The sequence below is a fragment of the Fusarium falciforme genome, chromosome 12, assembly GCF_026873545.1.
Source record: "Fusarium falciforme chromosome 12, complete sequence".
NCBI classification, from domain to species: domain Eukaryota; kingdom Fungi; phylum Ascomycota; class Sordariomycetes; order Hypocreales; family Nectriaceae; genus Fusarium; species Fusarium falciforme.
This window is the reverse complement of record NC_070555.1, coordinates 1,104,170-1,120,745: the sequence shown is the minus strand read 5'-3', so window position 1 is coordinate 1,120,745 and position 16,576 is coordinate 1,104,170. Positions and strand designations below refer to the sequence as shown.

Here is a 16,576-nt window from a genome sequence, read left to right as displayed (position 1 = left end):
TTCCGGTTATAATCAAGGCCGACCAAGCCGTGAACATACAGCATGTGATATCAACACCTGATTTGCGGGAGATTAGACTTTGATAACTTGGCAAGAAACTTAATTCACCTTCCATTTTCACAAAGTACCTAGTGAGTTGAGTACGCGATGATGTATGGTTGAGGTGAAGATGGGATGAAGTAAGTTCAACCACCCTATACCCAAGGAAAAGATAAACCGGACTTTTCGTAAATCCGCACCCATCCAAACTGGACATGGGTTCAACCGCCGCTGTTGAGAGCCAAGAAAGGCCTAGCGTTTCAACTTGGTGGCTCCTCATGGCCAAGAGACTCTCTGCTTCGTCTAAACTTGGACCTGCGATACCAGACTAACTTGTTTACATTTTAACCCCTCAGCACCAAGATGACTGTGTTTGATATTGACGAGGAAGATAATCTTGCCCGTATGCGGCGAGGGGATCTGTACTATGCTTTCACGCCGCAGCTTGTGGCTGCTCGGAAGCGCTGCAAGCAGGCCCTTGCGCGACTAAACACGGCGGGGGAGTTGACCCGTAGAGAAATTGCGGAGCATTGGAAAGAGTAAATGAATTGTATTCATGCAAATCGCTGGAGTTTCTGACAAAGACTAGCATCACCAACGATGAGCGCCCTCTACCCCCACCTGCGGCAACAGAAGACGAGGACGATGCTGTCTTGCACGAATACCCCTGGATAGAGCGCCCCATTAACATTGACTATGGGACAAACGTCAAAGTTGGAAGTGGCGTTTTCATAAACTTCAACTGCACTATGATTGATACCTGCACTATATCGATCGGAGCCCGTACCCTTGTTGGCCCCAACGTCTCTTTCTTCAGTGGCACCCACCCCCTTGATCCTGATCTGCGCAATGGAACGAATGGGCCTGAGCTGGGCCGTCCCGTGATTATCGGCGAGGGTTGTTGGATAGGAGGAAGTGCCATGATTCTACCTGGTGTCACTGTTGGAGATGGATGCACTATCGGAGCTGGGAGTGTTGTAACAAAGGCAAGTGAGGCACTTTTTAGCACTGCAGCTCATGCTAATAAGTTTCTCTAGGATGTTCCAGCTTACCATGTTATTGCCGGAAACCCGGCCAAGATTATACGCAAGATAGAACGCAAGCACAAGGCCGAACAAGAAGCCAAGCAAAAAGCTTAGGAGGCGTAGCATGTCTTAGCTCAAGGAACAGGCTCGACGAGGAGTATTTAGGCAATATTGAGACACTACTGCAGTGTAGACTCTCGGGTGAGGGCGGATTCTCAGCGAATGGATGAGACTAGCTTAAGACCCTATGTTTCTCCTCGCTCTCCGCAGTTAGTGAACAAGTGTTAACTCCGTCCACCGTCAACGTCCCTGGTGTTCAATGAGAAAATTTCCAGAAGGAAGTTATAGAAGCTATAGTAATTTTTAATTAATTTTACAGTATATCTTTTTCCAAGTAACTAAGATTTACATTCATTAGTCCTTTTATGCAAATTTGATTCCCCAGCTATAACCTGCATGCATGCCTACCTCACTTAAGGGTCGGGATCCAATGCCCTCCAATAGCATCGTCATCATCATTATTATTCTTAATGACGACTCTGCAAGAGACTATCAGTCAGAATGGCAATGAATAAAGTTCTGAATGCATGGAGGTATTAAAAAAAAATATCGTAAAACGCCGTAACCTAAGAAGTAGCAGGATGAACAACCTTCATGTGCCTCTTAAGGTCCTTTTCTAGAACGAAGTCCTGCTTGCATCCTGCGTATAGACACAAAAGCCTGGTGCTCTTTTCATGCATGCCGTGGGTTTCACGCTCGTGTCTCAAGAGGGAAGGGGTGGATGAAAACCGAGCGCCTTCGCACGAGGCGGCTTTGCATCGATACGGCTTCAAATGACAGTCCACAAATATGCTATACATCCAAGTCAGTGACTCCTTCTGCTAGACAATCGCCGTGATGTCACTTACTCGTAGGCTGCTTTCGACTTTTCTGGTTGGTGGTTGCAGCTCGGCTGACCTTCCCACGGACAATGTTACAACCCGTCTTCGTGAAGAACTGCAAGCCTGTACATGTCGTGGCGCTTTGCGATCCTGTCGGCGGGGTCGGCTGGACTAGATTGGTCAAGTTAGCTTTGGAGTCAATGAAATACAACGAGCGGAGACAAACAGCCAATACTCAACGGATTGCTCATCAGTTAGGTTGCGAGGAGAGGATGCATCTGCCAGTAGAGAATCCAGAACTTGCGAGCCTTCGGAAACTCCCCCCTGAACAATCTCGCCATTGATATCCCCATCCTTTTCATCGTCCTCGTCTTCGTTCTTATCCTCATCATCGCTCTCTTCAAGATCATTGTCGGAATCGTATCCACTAGGGAGAGCCGCGAGTGAGATTTCTTCCATGTGGCTAGCCAAGTGATGGATTATGGCAGTCTTTCCCTCGCCAGTCTCTTCGTGGCAGAGGGGACATTCGAAACAACCCCACGCAAGTTGAAAGTTATGATCAAATTCGAGGTGTTCAATCCAGTCTTCGCGAGAAGTGAAAGGCTCGTTGCCTAAGTCGCACGTGCTATCGTGACAAATCCAAGGTCGGAGGTCTCGCCAAAGATGTTTCCTGATCATTGTGTATTAGTAACATCTACTTAGACCGTCAGTATCAGTGGGTAAGACCTACTTCCACGCAGAGTTGTTCTTTATCGAAACACTGCGACCGCAAGCTAGGCACTCGAACGGCACACCAGACTTAGCCCCCTCAGGAAGCGGCGGTACACGAACGGCGAGATCCTCGCTCTGACCATAGGCCATAACCGTCTCTGCGTAGATACTACCGGTTGCCAGAGAAGTCCCAAGGGCTGAATCGCGATACCGTACGCTGCCGGAAATGCGACTGGCTGCCTCGTCATGTTGCTGCTGCTTGATGAGATTTTCCCTCTTCTCCTCTTGAATCTTCCGGAAGCGGTCCAGATTGGCCCTGGCCAGTCTCTCAACCAGGCTGGTTTGCGCCTGAGGGAAGCGTTGCAGGATGCGGTCCCCGTAGGGTTGGTATGCCTCCCATATTATCTGGAGGGACACTGGAGTAGTATCTTCGGGCTGCTTTGGCTGTTCAACGAATGGTGACTCGATAAGGGGGCCTAGATCATGCAGACATTGGATGTCAGTTTTCAGGTCCGCTAAAAGCTCATCAAAATCCCTAGAATCCGATATCATGGACCCTTGGCTCGAATCATCGCTTCTGTCGGACCCGGCATCAGAAGTTGAATCTGGATCAGCCCAATTTGAACCGCATTGATAGCCCTCTTGGAACAATGCTTCTGCCTCATAATATGCGGTTCTGAGGCTCGATACCTGGGCGCTGTACTCGTCACTGAGACCCAAAGTTGGCACGAACCCTTTTTTACTAAGTTTAGCAATACTATTGCTACTGTAAGGTAAATAAGGAGCACTAACCCTCTGCCAGGCTGCGGCTGATATCGCTTAAAAATCCCAGTATCAATCGTCGGAGAGTCCATGAGTCTGCCACCACCTGATCGAGACCGCCTTTGCGAACTTCATATCCGTCTGTCCACAAGATGAAAGAACTTAGTGCCCTGTCGTAGCAGCGGACTGCTGACTTTGAGAAGTCCATTCTGGACAAAAGATGCCTGTGGACTAGTTTGAGTGTCGTCATGCATTCTTCACACAGCTGTGTTGTTATGCTTGTTGGCTTTACAGTTGCTTGCGAGGTATTCCACTTGCTGATCCATGACGACTCGGCACCGCTTGGAGGTGGCGAAGTAGCCATGCCGGAAGACTCTGTTGTGCTTAACGTACAAGATCCTTAGAGGATTGAAAAGATGATAACGATGAGGATATCAAGGTTAAGCCAAGGCTTTTCTGCCGAGGGTGGCATTTGTAATGGTTGGATTGAGCGGAACAGGGTCTGTCGAGGGGGCTGTGCAGTTAAAGTGTACAGCAGAGTAAACAAGGCAGTCTGGAATCAGGTTGCCATTAAAAGACTGCACAATTCTCATTCTAAACTATATGGCATGTGTCAAGGGTAATTTTGGTACCTCCTTTACGGGTTGGGCTCTGCGTTGGGAGCCATTCAGCTAGGCTGCGTATACGTGGCAGTGCATCAATCCAATGCTGTGTAACGCGAGGCAACTGCCAAGCCTGGCAAGGCTTTCATCTACTCCACCCTGGCTTTATGAGATGATCCTTCGTGGTTTCTTCACTCCTATCACCCAAAGTCCGTCAGCATTCGACAGTCTTCGCTCTGCTCATGGCCGAGTTAGCTTTGGGCGCGATTGGCGTCGTTCCAGTCGTGGGGTTTGTTTTCGGGGCTTTCAAGGGTCTCTGCAAGAACTTGAAAACCTTCAAGCGGTACGCTCGAGAAGCGAAGCGAGTTCGACAAGAGTTGGAGGTGCAGGAAGCCATCTTCAAGAATGAATGGCAGATCCTGAGGACCGTCTTCTTGCCCACGGCCGACGATAGCAATGCCCTGGACATTGCTGACCATGCCAGCCGGAGAAAGTCAGACAAGCTCCAACTCGATCAAAGGCTACGCGTGGCGCTTGGCGAGAACTATGATGCCTGCGAAAAGGCTACAGCAGTGATCCGCGAGGACCTGCAAGAGCTTATCAGGGGGCTGCAGGACGTCACTCTTCTTGCAAACCATCAAGAGGTAGGGTTCATTCCACACAGACAACGGCTAAGCATAAGGCATCACGCTAACCATGTTTCTAGAGCGAGCGTCCCAGCGACACAGTACAAAGACTGCGAGAGATCCAGGACCGTCTGAAGGCCACCTTCCGAAGCAAGACATGGTCCGAGAGCATCGAGAAGCTGAGGCGCTCCATAGGCAACCTAAGCACACTCAGGGCACAACTCGAAAAGCTTGGAGAGCCGGCGAGACATGAGTTGTCTGTGGAGGGGAAGACTTGTGAACGGTATCTCATGGAGTGGCGGGGCTCAGTGAGTGTTCAGAGAGCTTCAAGGGCACTGCACGAAGCCCTCGCCGACGCTTGGAAGTGCGGCCATGCGGATCACACGAGGCACTTATTTTGTCTCTTCGTCGAAACAAGCCAGGTTGAAGACCAAACCCAGATGAGGCTCACTATCATGTACCTCAACCGCATGCAGGTTGCTCTCGAGTCTGGATTGGTGCAACTACACGTCCGATCTTCTATACTCCAATTAGACCTTGGCGCTTCGATGATGCCCTTGACACCCCCTGATGAGGAGCATCAAGGGATGCCGAAGAGACGAAAGATGGTTCGATTTGAGGAGCCAACCGTGAAGCAGACGGTTGGCCACCAGGCTCAAGAGTTCGGGCACAAAGCAGGGAGCCAGCTGATCCATCAGACATCCCGTGATCTTCGGTCGTCAGGCGACATTTGCTTCAAACTGACAGGCACACCGCCCGTTCAGAACGCGTCGTCAAGTGAATCGGTGCCACACTCCTTCGGGCATCTTGACTGCACTCGGCAGAGAGACAACTTTCGCCATGTTTTCTATCCGAGCTGCCCCGGACCTAGCCGCCGTGACACTGGATGCAGTCCGATGGCGCTCGACGAAATCATCAAGACCAGTAGGCGAGACCTAATCAACCCTATTGATAAGCTGAGACTGGCACGAACACTTGTATCCGCAGCGCTCAAGTTCTACTCAACTCCATGGCTTAACGACATCTGGCAGCTCCGAGATCTATCCATGTCGGTAGATGACATAGAAGACCTCTCGCAGTCAATTCACAACATGCACCTCTCCGCTGAGCTCGGACAGACACGATCGGTGCAAATGGAAGACGTCCAGACAGTCATGACACCGAACTCCCAGGCGGCGGAAGGTAATGCAAGAGACGATGAGGAAGTTCGATGCAACATCAAATGCCGGCCGCTGTGGAGTCTTGGAGTGGCACTGCTGCAGATTGACCACTGGGAGAAGATTGACTTGGGCGCCGCTCTCGCGGTCCGTAGGGCGGCGGCGAGGACGTCTCAGATCTCTCCCAAGTATCGGGAGCTGACGCAACGGTGTCTGGAATGCGATTTTGGGCGACGCCGAGGCCAGGATCTGTCTAGATCTCCTCTGCATCAGGCAGTATACAAGGTGGTTCTTGGTGAGCTGGATCGCCTGCTATCGCTTAGGGAACAAGAGATGAGGCCGATGGAGGTCTCGGATGAGGGTGATGAGCTGGACTATTATCAGGCATTTAACACAAAATAAAAATAGAAGGTGATAAATTATCTCACTTAGTGCCTCGCTGTTGGTGTTGAGAGAAATTGTGTGAGGATTTGGCTAGGTTATCTAGATAAAAATAGTCTTTAAGATCGTTCAACCTTAATATTCCACAGCAACGCAAGGTGATGAAGTAGGATCTATGAACTGAACACGTATGTTGTAAGTGATCCCTCTATCGTGTATCAACATAGGTCCAGAAACTTGCGTGTTGTACTGAAGCCCAGTCGAGATAGGACAGGGGCTTGGAGCAGCTCTCTTCAAAACTCTCCTCACCCTCACTCATAGACGTAGCAGAACATCCCTTCTGTCGTCGACATGAGCTCACCCAGCGCCACCTCCTTCCCTTCGGCGACGTAGCCCAAATTCTGAAGCTCAAAGATGGTTGCGTTCTGATGCGGCTCGTACAAGTCATACATGGTTATCGGACCATTCACCGCAGTCGATACGTTCGCTGCACGCACGTCTGGGTCCAGCATCTGCCACATCCACCAGACTCGATCAATATTCGTATGGTGCGCCCAAAAAGCCGGTTCCCCGGGGCTCACCCAGAAATCCCGGCCTGGGTCCCCTCCCAGCGAGTGATGGGCGCCTGGGTGGATTCCGATCTCGCGAGTTCCCCACGCACCCGACATTACTGTCTGGAACGTCCATATATCGCTAGTGTCCCGGATGAGCGTGAGAACGCTCGTCTCGTTAACATATCGATGCAATATTTCGGAGCTGAGGTCACGCTTCAGGCAGCGGGGGTTGTACTTGTATCCTTCGCCAGAACTATCGGTCTTGTTGCCGATAAGGGCGAGTCCAACGGGGCCGAGGTTAACGGTGATGTTGACAAAAGGCCCACTGGTAACGCAAGCGCCGCCTGAGCCGTGAGGGAGAACTAAAATATAGATGTGAGTGCTCCTGTTGGTCGAGGAAAAGGGGGTAGTTGGGGATGCGTTCGACTTACCGACTTCCATGTTGGGCCATTGGTAATTTACAACAATCACATCCGAGTCTGTATAATTAAGCGGCGCTCCATTGCCTGACAGCGAGGTTGCCGACCCGTCGAAAACTTCTGACTTCTCAAAGGTCTCCTTCTCCGTTTTCGTCCAGTCCCCTGACCACCTTTTGTTAGCAAGCTCGGTCAAGGAAAAATTCGAGTTTCCCTGGCTCCTGAATGAATCTCTCAAGAGCTAGGCCATCTTTTATGCAGAGGAAAGAACGTACAGTAAGGGAAGGGGCCGGTGTAGCCGCAATCGTTGCGTAGGGCCTGCTCCATCTCCCAGATATACCACCGGTGCCACCCGAGGAAATTCGCATTCAAGTGAATTGTCTCGGTCTGGTTAATGTGCGTTACGACCCAGTCATCATAGCGCGACTTAGCCCCAGGAGCGAGATCCGACGGAGTCTTGGCTGGCAGGTCCATCAAACACTTCAACGCATCTGTGTAGGCGATCTTCTCATCGCTAGTGAGACTCTCGAACAACTTTCGAACCCTCACGTTGTCCTTGGTGCATTTAGTCGAGTTGCCAATTCGCGACAGGGCTACCTCGCGCGCATGCGAGTTGAAATCAGCCAGTGTCGCGATGCTCGCGTCGAAGCTAGACGTGGCTGTAGTTTCCTGCCTCGAGCTGAGGGCTTCATGGAAAATGCCATGGTTGGTAGCGGCTAATCCGGGAAGGATGGCGTAGAACAAAAGTTTGAACTGCATATTCAACTTCCTTCCTGAGGAAGGGGGAATAAAATGGGGGTTGAGGGTGGTTTAACTTTTAAGAAATATAAATGAGATACTCGTGTTGGAAGATCAAGATTTCCTAGCGCCATTGCAAAGGCATTTATATTTGTGAACCTCTGCAGAGCGGTATTGCGATCCTCACTTCATCTACCAAGTTAAGGCTCGTCGTCCGGTCGGATTATACAAAATTCTCCGTGTTTACTAAGTATCTAGCATAATCAGCCACTACATGTTTAATTTTAGCTAATTTTGCCCTCCCTAATACCGTATTCTGAGACATTGGTATGTAAGCGGTGCCTTTCAGTATTCGCTAAATAGTATTTTTAACATTCTTATTAATGGGACGTTGTGAGGGCCGAGGACCAGGACTGGATCTAGACGCAGTCTAGGTAGTACAATGTTGTCAGCGGAAGATATCATGTCCCAAGTTCCGACCCGCCGAAACTAGCCAAGCCAGCTACACGGCTCACTGCAGTTTCATCCAAGGCTCCCGCCTTTGCCTTGATTCAAAATTGCATTTCGACTAGATTGCGTATCTCCCTGTACAGCCCACGCTGCTAAATTTAGCCGGATATCATCACGTAGGTCTCGTTCTTATGGCCTGGCGTGATGGGCCTGATGGAGATGCTCAAGAGCCAGGGCCATGCACCGGAGAGTCACCTCGCCAAACGGTCGAATCGAAGATGAGAGCATTACCTAAGTACTAAGAAACTTCGTGTTCGCCTCTATGGCTGAATATATACTGACGGAACAGAATGTTATCCTGGGAGAGAAGCTGCATTACTAAATGCAAATTTGGGCCTTAAGGTGCACTCTCGGCTGTCGAGTCTGCACTAACATCAAAACAGGAATACACTTCGTGGTTATTGGGGTCTTCTTGGTGCAAACGGGTTAGAATAGAGAGAGACCAGAAGAGCCTCAAGGAGCCTAGTATGAATCATGGCACATTTTGCCAGCCAGTGAAAAAGCTTAACTTGAGAACCTGCATCAGCGAGTGATAGAAAAGGCCAGAAGGACTATCATACAAGTAAAAGATAAATAACTCCAAGAAGAAAAAACCAATTGTCAAGATTGACGGAGATCAGGCTGGCTCAATGGTACTAAGCGGAATATCGCACCAACGCTGCGGACCAGACTGCCAGGCTCGGCGAGCCCTTTGCCCTCCCCTTATCGTCGGGACAAGACGCATTGACGGGACTCGGGCTGCCTGCGGGGACCCGGCAAAAGTCTTCATTTAATTGGGCAAAAGAGTTATCAGAATGTGCCATCCCATTGTGCTGTCCAGTGGAGGACGGATTTGGGCTTATCGCGTAGCCGCGGAGTAACCAGACACAGATTGTGAAAACACCACATCTCCACCATCCAAGCAGACATGTCGGCGCGACGAGAGAAACTGGTAGAAGACTCTTTTTATTGGAGGAGCAAGTCTAGCCGACCATCACACTCTATAATCGGGCGAGCAACAACTGCATTATTGGCTCTCAGATGCCCGCGTCTGTCCACATCACCAGGCCGTCACACAGGATACTGGCCACAATGCAGCGCAGTTGATTTGGTACATCCCGGTGCATGAAATCACAATTGCTATTGCACTTGGAGTCATGCCACAATAGGACATAGGCACGCACGCAGCAGACCTTGCTGACCTTCGATCTCTGTTGGCAAGACACCGCGTGCCCAAGGGCGTTTCAGTCCGACTGATCCACAAGCACACTTTGACGCCTACGACAACGATGTCATGGCGTTTAAGCAGGCGACCGCGGTGCCATTTGGAAACATCCTAGCCATGCGCCTGGAGTCCCGAGACTCGTCACGCCTCCGCGGGGTCAACTACTTCGTTGGCCGAGACGGCTCCCTTCAGACGTACGAGTACGCAGACTTAGGCGTGACTGACATGACCAAGTACTCCGTTTTCGTGGACGAGTTCTGCTCCTTGATTGCCAAACGAGGCTTGCAACGCAATTTCGGACTTAAGTTGCAGACCGACTGGGAGGTACCCTTCCGAGCAGAGTTTGAGTTCCCTTGCGGGCACAGCACCATGATCATTCCCAGGGGCTTGCCGGTGCCTGACGGAACTGATGGGGTCAATGTTACCACGCAGTGGGGCGCCGAGGGTGAAATGGGGGTCCCGACGGAGGGCTAGTGCATGATGCATCCAAGGCAATGCCGCCATGACAAATGCAGAAACCTGATCGCGAGGAAGAAGGCTCTTAGGTTGGTGGGGAGTGGTACTTGGGTGGGAACAAGGTTGTGCTTAACTACTTGGGATAGAAAAGATTCAGACACGAAGTAAGAGTAAGAGCATAAGAGGATCTAATTATTAAATAGTATATACCTACTTCTGACTCTCCTTTGACTTAGCCGCTTGCTTTCCTTTCTGAGCAACCCATGACTTATAGTGATCGTCCAATGTCTCGGTCAGTGGGCGGTATGATATTCCAAGCTCCTTGACACCCCGTTCATTATCAACGGAGAACCGTATTCCAAGATTGGCGCGCATCCATTTGGGTGTCAAGCCGAAGAGAGGCCCTACGATTCGCACCAGTGGAGTTGGTAGCAAGTGACGGGGAAGGGTCCATGGATGTTGGGCTTGCGATCGGACGTGCTTGGAGATGTCGATAAATCTTGCCATCTGACTGTCACTGATAATATATCTCCCACTCGCAGATACGTTCTCTGCCGCTCTGATATGCGCTGTGGCGACCTCCCTCACGTCAACGGTGCAGAAGTTCAAATCGGGCACGCCAAACCAAAGCTGTCCGCTAAACAGTTCATCCAGCAAGAAGAGACTCCCAGAATCGGACCCAGTTGTCAGTGACGGCCCCAGAACTAGTCCCGGGCAGATGACAACCATATCCCAGCGTGATTGAGCCTTCTGGATTTTCCACGCTTCCTTCTCGGCAAGGACTTTAGAATAGTGGTATGGGTTATGAGTAGCAGAGCTTGATTCATTGAAGTAGCTCTCATGTAGGATGTTATCCTTCATGCTTCTTACGTCAATATAGTCCCCAAAAATTGCGCCAACTGAGGTCTGTCAGTGAACTGAAACAACCCTCGGCTTGCAAAACTTGGCTTCTTACTAGTCGATGTCAAGACAACCCTTTTGACGCTTTCCGTGCTGTTCGCGCTGTTCAACACATTTCGGGTTCCCTGTAGAGCGGGCTCGACCATCTCTTTCTGTCCATCCTTGATCTTCTCGGCCATCAGAAATGGGGAAGCAACATGATGAACTACCGAGCAGCCTTGCATGGCAGTCTCAAACGAGCCTGGCTTTAGTAGATCTGCTTCGAAGAGCTCTAGTTTTCTGGGATATTTCTCTTGCAACCCTCGCAGCGGTTGGACTTTTGGGATATTGTTCAAGCTGCGTACAGTAGTACGAACCGCATATCCGGCTTCCAGGAGCTGATGGACGAGATGGATGGCGATAAAGCCGCTGCCGCCGGTGATCAAGTGTGTCTGTGATGCCATTCTCCCCAAGTATACGTGTCGTAAAGTGTGAAAGAGCCACCTATTACATCTCTTTAGTGTCGGAGAATCAAGACATATCAGCAGATATATGAGGCTGCCATACGCTCGGTGTCCGCGGGACAAGAGTGGAACGCGCTAGGATTTTATTAAGCGGAAGTTGAAATCAAACCAGGTGTCCGTCGGCCATTCTAGTTCGCCAATTCATACAACCGACAAGGGGGTAATCCAGCTTTAGCTTGCTTCACAGTGAAACCCCAGCATTCTCAACATTCAACCCCGCATCTGCGGCGTCCGCGGATGGCCGTGCTAGGCCAGGTGTGCTAAGTTAGGCTCTAAGTTTCGAGGGGTTTCACCTAGGGATAAACGTGCTCTATTGATTGATGTTTAAGTGTTCCTCGGCAACACGTTACGTATTTTCCAGTCAGTCAATCCGTCATAGGTTAGGGACAACAACCTAGCTGGGTCTTACAAAATGGGCAGCCGCGAGGAAGACGGCGTTGTCGATGCAGAGCTCAAAGTCTACGGAGTAGAAGGCCTCTGAGTCGTTGATGCAAGCGTTATGCCTTTGCTTCCTGTTGCGCATAAAATGGCAACTGTATATGCTATTGCAGAGAAGGTAAGTGAAAACCTTAGGCATTATTGTAAAATTATTGGCAACCGGGATAGGTAGCAGATATCATCATGCTCTCATGGCTCAGTCCTAGGGCTCACTAACACGCCATCGTCCACCGACGAGACAATCACCACTGTGTCGGTTTGCGTGGTGACTGAAGACACCATGTGTTGTGACTTTTGTTAAATGGTGTTTGAACACAGAGGCATGGGGACACGTTTCATCTCGAGAGGAACTCGAAAACAAGGTTTGTTGAGACCCCTGGGATTGTTCAAGTGACTTTAGGCTACAGTCACAAAGGTCAGCTGTCAATGCAAGATTAGTATCATCATGAACCCAAGGCGGCGGAGTGTCACATTAAAGCCATTAATTAAGGTATAACTGTGCCTCTGCTGTCTTCGCCTGGTTCACCCGCTGGGCCTTTAGCCTTGACTCTTGCCTGCAAGCTTGTATCACGTTTGACCTTTACTTATTGCATCTGCACGTTAAATGTAAATTGACGCCAAAAGAATTCTGCTGGAAATCATCGGATATAAATAAGCTGAAAGGCCCCATGGATGGTCAGTTCCCAATCCAATCCAAACCTCACCCGCTCCTCCTATACCGCGCAACTGGCCTCTTTCTTCTGCCTCTTCACCGACCCAGATGACGCTTCACGCTAAAAAGAACACTGCACCTAATTTCGCAGCTTTCGTTTCTGACACCAAGACGACGGCCTCTACCAGCCATGGATTTGAACAGACGCCGGCCTCGGCCCACCAGGGTCCTCAGTCCCATCTGGCGCCTCAGGCTGGCTGCCAGGGAAGCCAAACGACGAACAAACGAAAACAGCAAGAGGCCGGTTTCGGATCCTTAATCGCGCTGATCGTTGCTCTTTGTACGTGCGCAGTATTTGCCTATTTTGTCATTCACGACTCCATGAAAACGCCCCCGAGATGACCCACAGCCAGTGCCATCAGCGATATTGCCACGTCTCATAGCAACTGGCAGAAGGCCTACGGCATTAGCACTGAGCATGGAGATACCCCAAAACTCCTCAAAACTTGCGAGACAACCATGACGCACATGGGGGTCGTCATTAAGCATTCAGACATGCACAATCGCCAAAGTCTTGAACACGAAATGCAGGCCTTTTCTTTCGATACCGACGAAACAATCAGCAAGTTTGCTGCGTGGGACAGCTTAGCTCAGGCGGCAGTCGACGAAGTTCAGGATTTGAATAATTATGTCCTGAGATCTGCGGGTTCATGGCATGATCGAAGCGACCCCACAGGAAGGAACAGACAACTACGTGAGCTGTTAGAACAAGAAGGTCGCAGGATTGGCGGGCGTCTTCAACATCTCAAGGAGCAAAGGCCATCCCTTCTGGACAGTTTGGACACGGTCGGCGTGCACCTGCGAACCATTGCAGAACTCTTGCGTGATGAAGAGACAAGTCTTGATCCTGAGGACAAAGTCTCCACGGAACGGGCAAAAGTACTTGAGGGAATGCTTCAATTGGTAGCAAATACTCACAGGGTGATTAACCACCTGCAAATTACTGTCAAAACGTCGGGAAGGGGCCTTGAACGACTACGCCAGGCCGTTTGGGGAATCGAGGAGAATTCACGTTGCGACACCAGGGAAATTCCTCTGTCCTTGTACAACGTCCAAGCTGCCGTCGACAGATTGGGGGACGTCTGGAAGCCTAATAAATCTGGATCCCAGTGAGAATGGAATGCAAAGGAGGGCGAGGAAGTGGGGGTTGAGAACTGGGCAACCACTCGACAGCGTGAGCTGCAACTTTGCTCGCCGTCATCATGGCTTTACGATATACCGCCCTAGGAGCGGATAAGATTGGACCTGGTTGAGATAGAAATGAAATTCAGTTATTCAACTTATTATGTCGGTGTCTAGACATTCAGTGGTAACTGTTTGTGATCAGTTCCACCTATTCAGAGACCGTTGAGCTGTCATCATTGTCATCGTTAACCGGCATCTCAACGCCACGCTCAGCCAAATATTTGGCGATCTCCGGCTCTTCTTGTGTACACATTTCAAGAGCTTCCTCATCAACGGTGCTGATGTCCGCGCCGTACTTGAACAGCAACTTGACAGACTCGACGCTCCCCCACACAATCGCCAGAGAGAGTGGTGTTTCACCATTCTCATCCACGGCAGAAACGTCACTGCCACAGGCGAGAAGAGCACGGAGGGCATTGCATTCTCCCTGGCTTTGCGCGGCGATGTGTAGTGCGGTTTGACCGTCTTTATTACGCGCTTCGAGCTCTTCCCCTCGTTCTGCCAAGGTGTGTATCAACGGGGCCGAGTCTGATAGTTGTACGGCGAGGTGAAGAGGCCGAAAGCCGCGTGTGAAGCAATTCCAGTATTCTGAACTCTCCTCCAGTTCATCATAGGCGACTTCATCCTGATATGGCCAGGCGTTGGCTGCTTGTAGATACGAATCAATGGACCCCTGGTTGGATGAAAGTACCATGAAGTCGAATACGAAGGATTTGGGCATGTGCTGATGGAGATTGGGAGCCAACATCCTTGCGGCGTACCAGAGATATCTGTCATTTTTGAACCGTTCGCGAAGCTCATTCGAGGATGCACAAGCTCCGCTGGAGAATTCAGGCTTGCATAGATACCGCATCTGCGCTGTCGTACAAAGCTCTTCGTATTCTCTGCCAAACTCTTCGTGCCGAAGATAATGCTCTAGAATAGGAGACCGAATGCGAATAGTTTGGTTGTCATCGCTGAAGTAATAAAGCCCAGCGCAAATCTCGATGATGTCCGCAGCGGTATATGGGGATCCGTCTTGATGAAATATCTTCCAAGCGTCCAAGGCGTCTGCTGCCATTGGTATCGTGAACTCATATCCGAACTCGTTGATTTTGGCCAGGTGATAGAGGACGCAGCAGATCATATCTCCCCATTTGCTTGATTTGATTTGTGCCATTATTCTGCGGCAAGCTTGCTGCATAGTATCAGAAGTCGACTGCCCGTGAACCGACGCTATCATTGTAGAGAGACTCTCCATCGCCTCCGAGGGTCTGGCACACAGGTGAGGCAGAGGCAGAGGCGGGAAGCTAAGAGAACCATGAGTATATGCAGTGAGAAGTGGCAGCGATACTTACACTCCGTCACAGGCTAAAGAAATTTCGGCTTCAAGTATTGCGCTTACCTTCGAGAACTCCAGAGGAGAGAGCTCTTGGAAGGCATCTCGCAAATCAGAGGTCACATAAGCTTTCAGGTCAATACTATCAGCCCCAGCCTCGACGATAGAGACCTCGAACTGAGCCGTGAAACCATCGGGAGGTGGACCACGACTGGTTATCAACACCTGGAACACAGCCTTCTCTTCATGGCCTCCACCAAGGACACGCATTAGTGCCTTCAAACTTTTGGTAGTTACCTTGCCAATTCCATCAAAGACGACGAAGACGGTTCCAAACTCGGAGGCCATTGTCCTCAGAATCGAGTGAAGTTGGTCGTCATCAGTGTCGGAGAACTTGGCCAGAGCCCTTTTTAGAGCAGCGGAGGAAGTTGGCAGTTGAGATGCGAGCTGCCTGGCCACGGATGAGAGTCGAAGATTCCAGTCGGCGATATTCCGGTGTTCGTAGCTTTTCTCGGCGTAGACGACAGCAACTGCAGAGTTGTTTGCTCGTAGTCGGTCGTCGGATCGAATATGATTGACGACTTTCGAGCTTGGGAAATATTAGCCATCCTTCCATCGTATACATTTTCTTCCAGCGGTACCTCAGAAACGTCTTGCCAGTTGCAGCTGTCCCATGTCAGTACCAATAGCCATTGCCATCAATCCTGTACTCTTACTTGGACCATCGAGCCAGAGGAGCTGGGGACCCGTTCCATTCAGCCAACCTCGTATCTCTGAGAGGTCAAGAAACCATGGACACACCCCGGAAAGACGTGCAGAATCAAGTGCTTTCTGTCTGCCAGCAGCACGATCGCCGGGGTTCAACTGTCTGATGATGCTATTGATGATGTCGTCGTCCATTATAGCAGCCATTGCAGCGGAGTCTGAGCAATTGTTCGAGCGGCGTGTTGATGTATAATTCAAGTTTTGTTTCACGCCTTCAGAGGGGAGCGTGAATGAGACGGACAAGGGGACCTGCTGCCTGGAAAAGTGGGCTGCTCAATATATGACATGACGCTGGGACCGTGAATTGAGCACTGCTCCTTTTGGACCAACACAATCGTCTCGACTTCTGAACGCAAAGGTTGCCCATTTAGGCCGGGTGCGTGGGCAGTTGTCACATCCCACTGATGACTGCGTCTCTGATGTCAAGTCGCCACGTCAATCCAGCTGGGAATAGCTTCATTACTCAAGCATCTTATCAATCGTAATTTCGCATTACACCCCACACAACTTTAATTCCGATCACCACCGGAACTTGCTGACAAATATTGACCTGCGCCCAGCCAACATCCAATAAGCAAAGATATCGATACTAAGAGTCTAGCCCGACCTACCCCTCACAGCGAGATATAACGTGCTCAAGTCTCACGCCCTCCAAATACATGACAAGTATAAGAATCTGACAATTTTCCTCAT

At 50.3% G+C, this 16,576-nt stretch overlaps 7 protein-coding genes across 7 annotated transcripts; 3 read left to right on the top strand and 4 right to left on the bottom strand.

The window, feature by feature from the left end:
• Positions 1–402: 402 nt before the first annotated feature.
• Positions 403–1,178, top strand: NCS54_01412300 (Mac domain-containing protein; the record flags this gene model as incomplete). The annotated part of the gene is made up of 3 exons (XM_053159285.1): positions 403–578; positions 629–1,025; positions 1,077–1,178. 3 exons carry the CDS (start codon positions 403–405, stop codon positions 1,176–1,178), a joined length of 675 nt encoding a protein of 224 aa, XP_053015260.1.
• A 715-nt stretch (positions 1,179–1,893) lies between these two features.
• Positions 1,894–3,626, bottom strand: NCS54_01412200 (Hypothetical protein; the record flags this gene model as incomplete). The annotated part of the gene is made up of 5 exons (XM_053159284.1): positions 1,894–1,916; positions 1,973–2,116; positions 2,155–2,615; positions 2,676–3,390; positions 3,449–3,626. The coding sequence occupies 5 exons, from the start codon at positions 3,624–3,626 to the stop codon at positions 1,894–1,896; spliced, it is 1,521 nt and encodes a 506-aa protein (XP_053015259.1).
• A 636-nt stretch (positions 3,627–4,262) lies between these two features.
• On the top strand, positions 4,263–6,205 carry NCS54_01412100 (Hypothetical protein; the record flags this gene model as incomplete). Its single annotated transcript, XM_053159283.1, has 2 exons — positions 4,263–4,664; positions 4,727–6,205. 2 exons carry the CDS (start codon positions 4,263–4,265, stop codon positions 6,203–6,205), a joined length of 1,881 nt encoding a protein of 626 aa, XP_053015258.1.
• A 290-nt stretch (positions 6,206–6,495) lies between these two features.
• On the bottom strand, positions 6,496–7,913 carry NCS54_01412000 (Hypothetical protein; the record flags this gene model as incomplete). The annotated part of the gene is made up of 3 exons (XM_053159282.1): positions 6,496–7,100; positions 7,170–7,319; positions 7,430–7,913. 3 exons carry the CDS (start codon positions 7,911–7,913, stop codon positions 6,496–6,498), a joined length of 1,239 nt encoding a protein of 412 aa, XP_053015257.1.
• Positions 7,914–9,675: 1,762 nt separating this feature from the next.
• NCS54_01411900 (Hypothetical protein) lies at positions 9,676–10,080 on the top strand (the record flags this gene model as incomplete). The annotated part of the gene is made up of 1 exon (XM_053159281.1): positions 9,676–10,080. The coding sequence occupies one exon, from the start codon at positions 9,676–9,678 to the stop codon at positions 10,078–10,080; it is 405 nt and encodes a 134-aa protein (XP_053015256.1).
• A 192-nt stretch (positions 10,081–10,272) lies between these two features.
• Positions 10,273–11,405, bottom strand: NCS54_01411800 (Epimerase domain-containing protein; the record flags this gene model as incomplete). The annotated part of the gene is made up of 2 exons (XM_053159280.1): positions 10,273–10,961; positions 11,018–11,405. 2 exons carry the CDS (start codon positions 11,403–11,405, stop codon positions 10,273–10,275), a joined length of 1,077 nt encoding a protein of 358 aa, XP_053015255.1.
• Positions 11,406–13,948: 2,543 nt separating this feature from the next.
• Positions 13,949–16,030, bottom strand: NCS54_01411700 (Hypothetical protein; the record flags this gene model as incomplete). Its single annotated transcript, XM_053159279.1, has 4 exons — positions 13,949–14,977; positions 15,185–15,707; positions 15,760–15,784; positions 15,835–16,030. 4 exons carry the CDS (start codon positions 16,028–16,030, stop codon positions 13,949–13,951), a joined length of 1,773 nt encoding a protein of 590 aa, XP_053015254.1.
• Between the last annotated feature and the right edge of the window lie 546 nt (positions 16,031–16,576).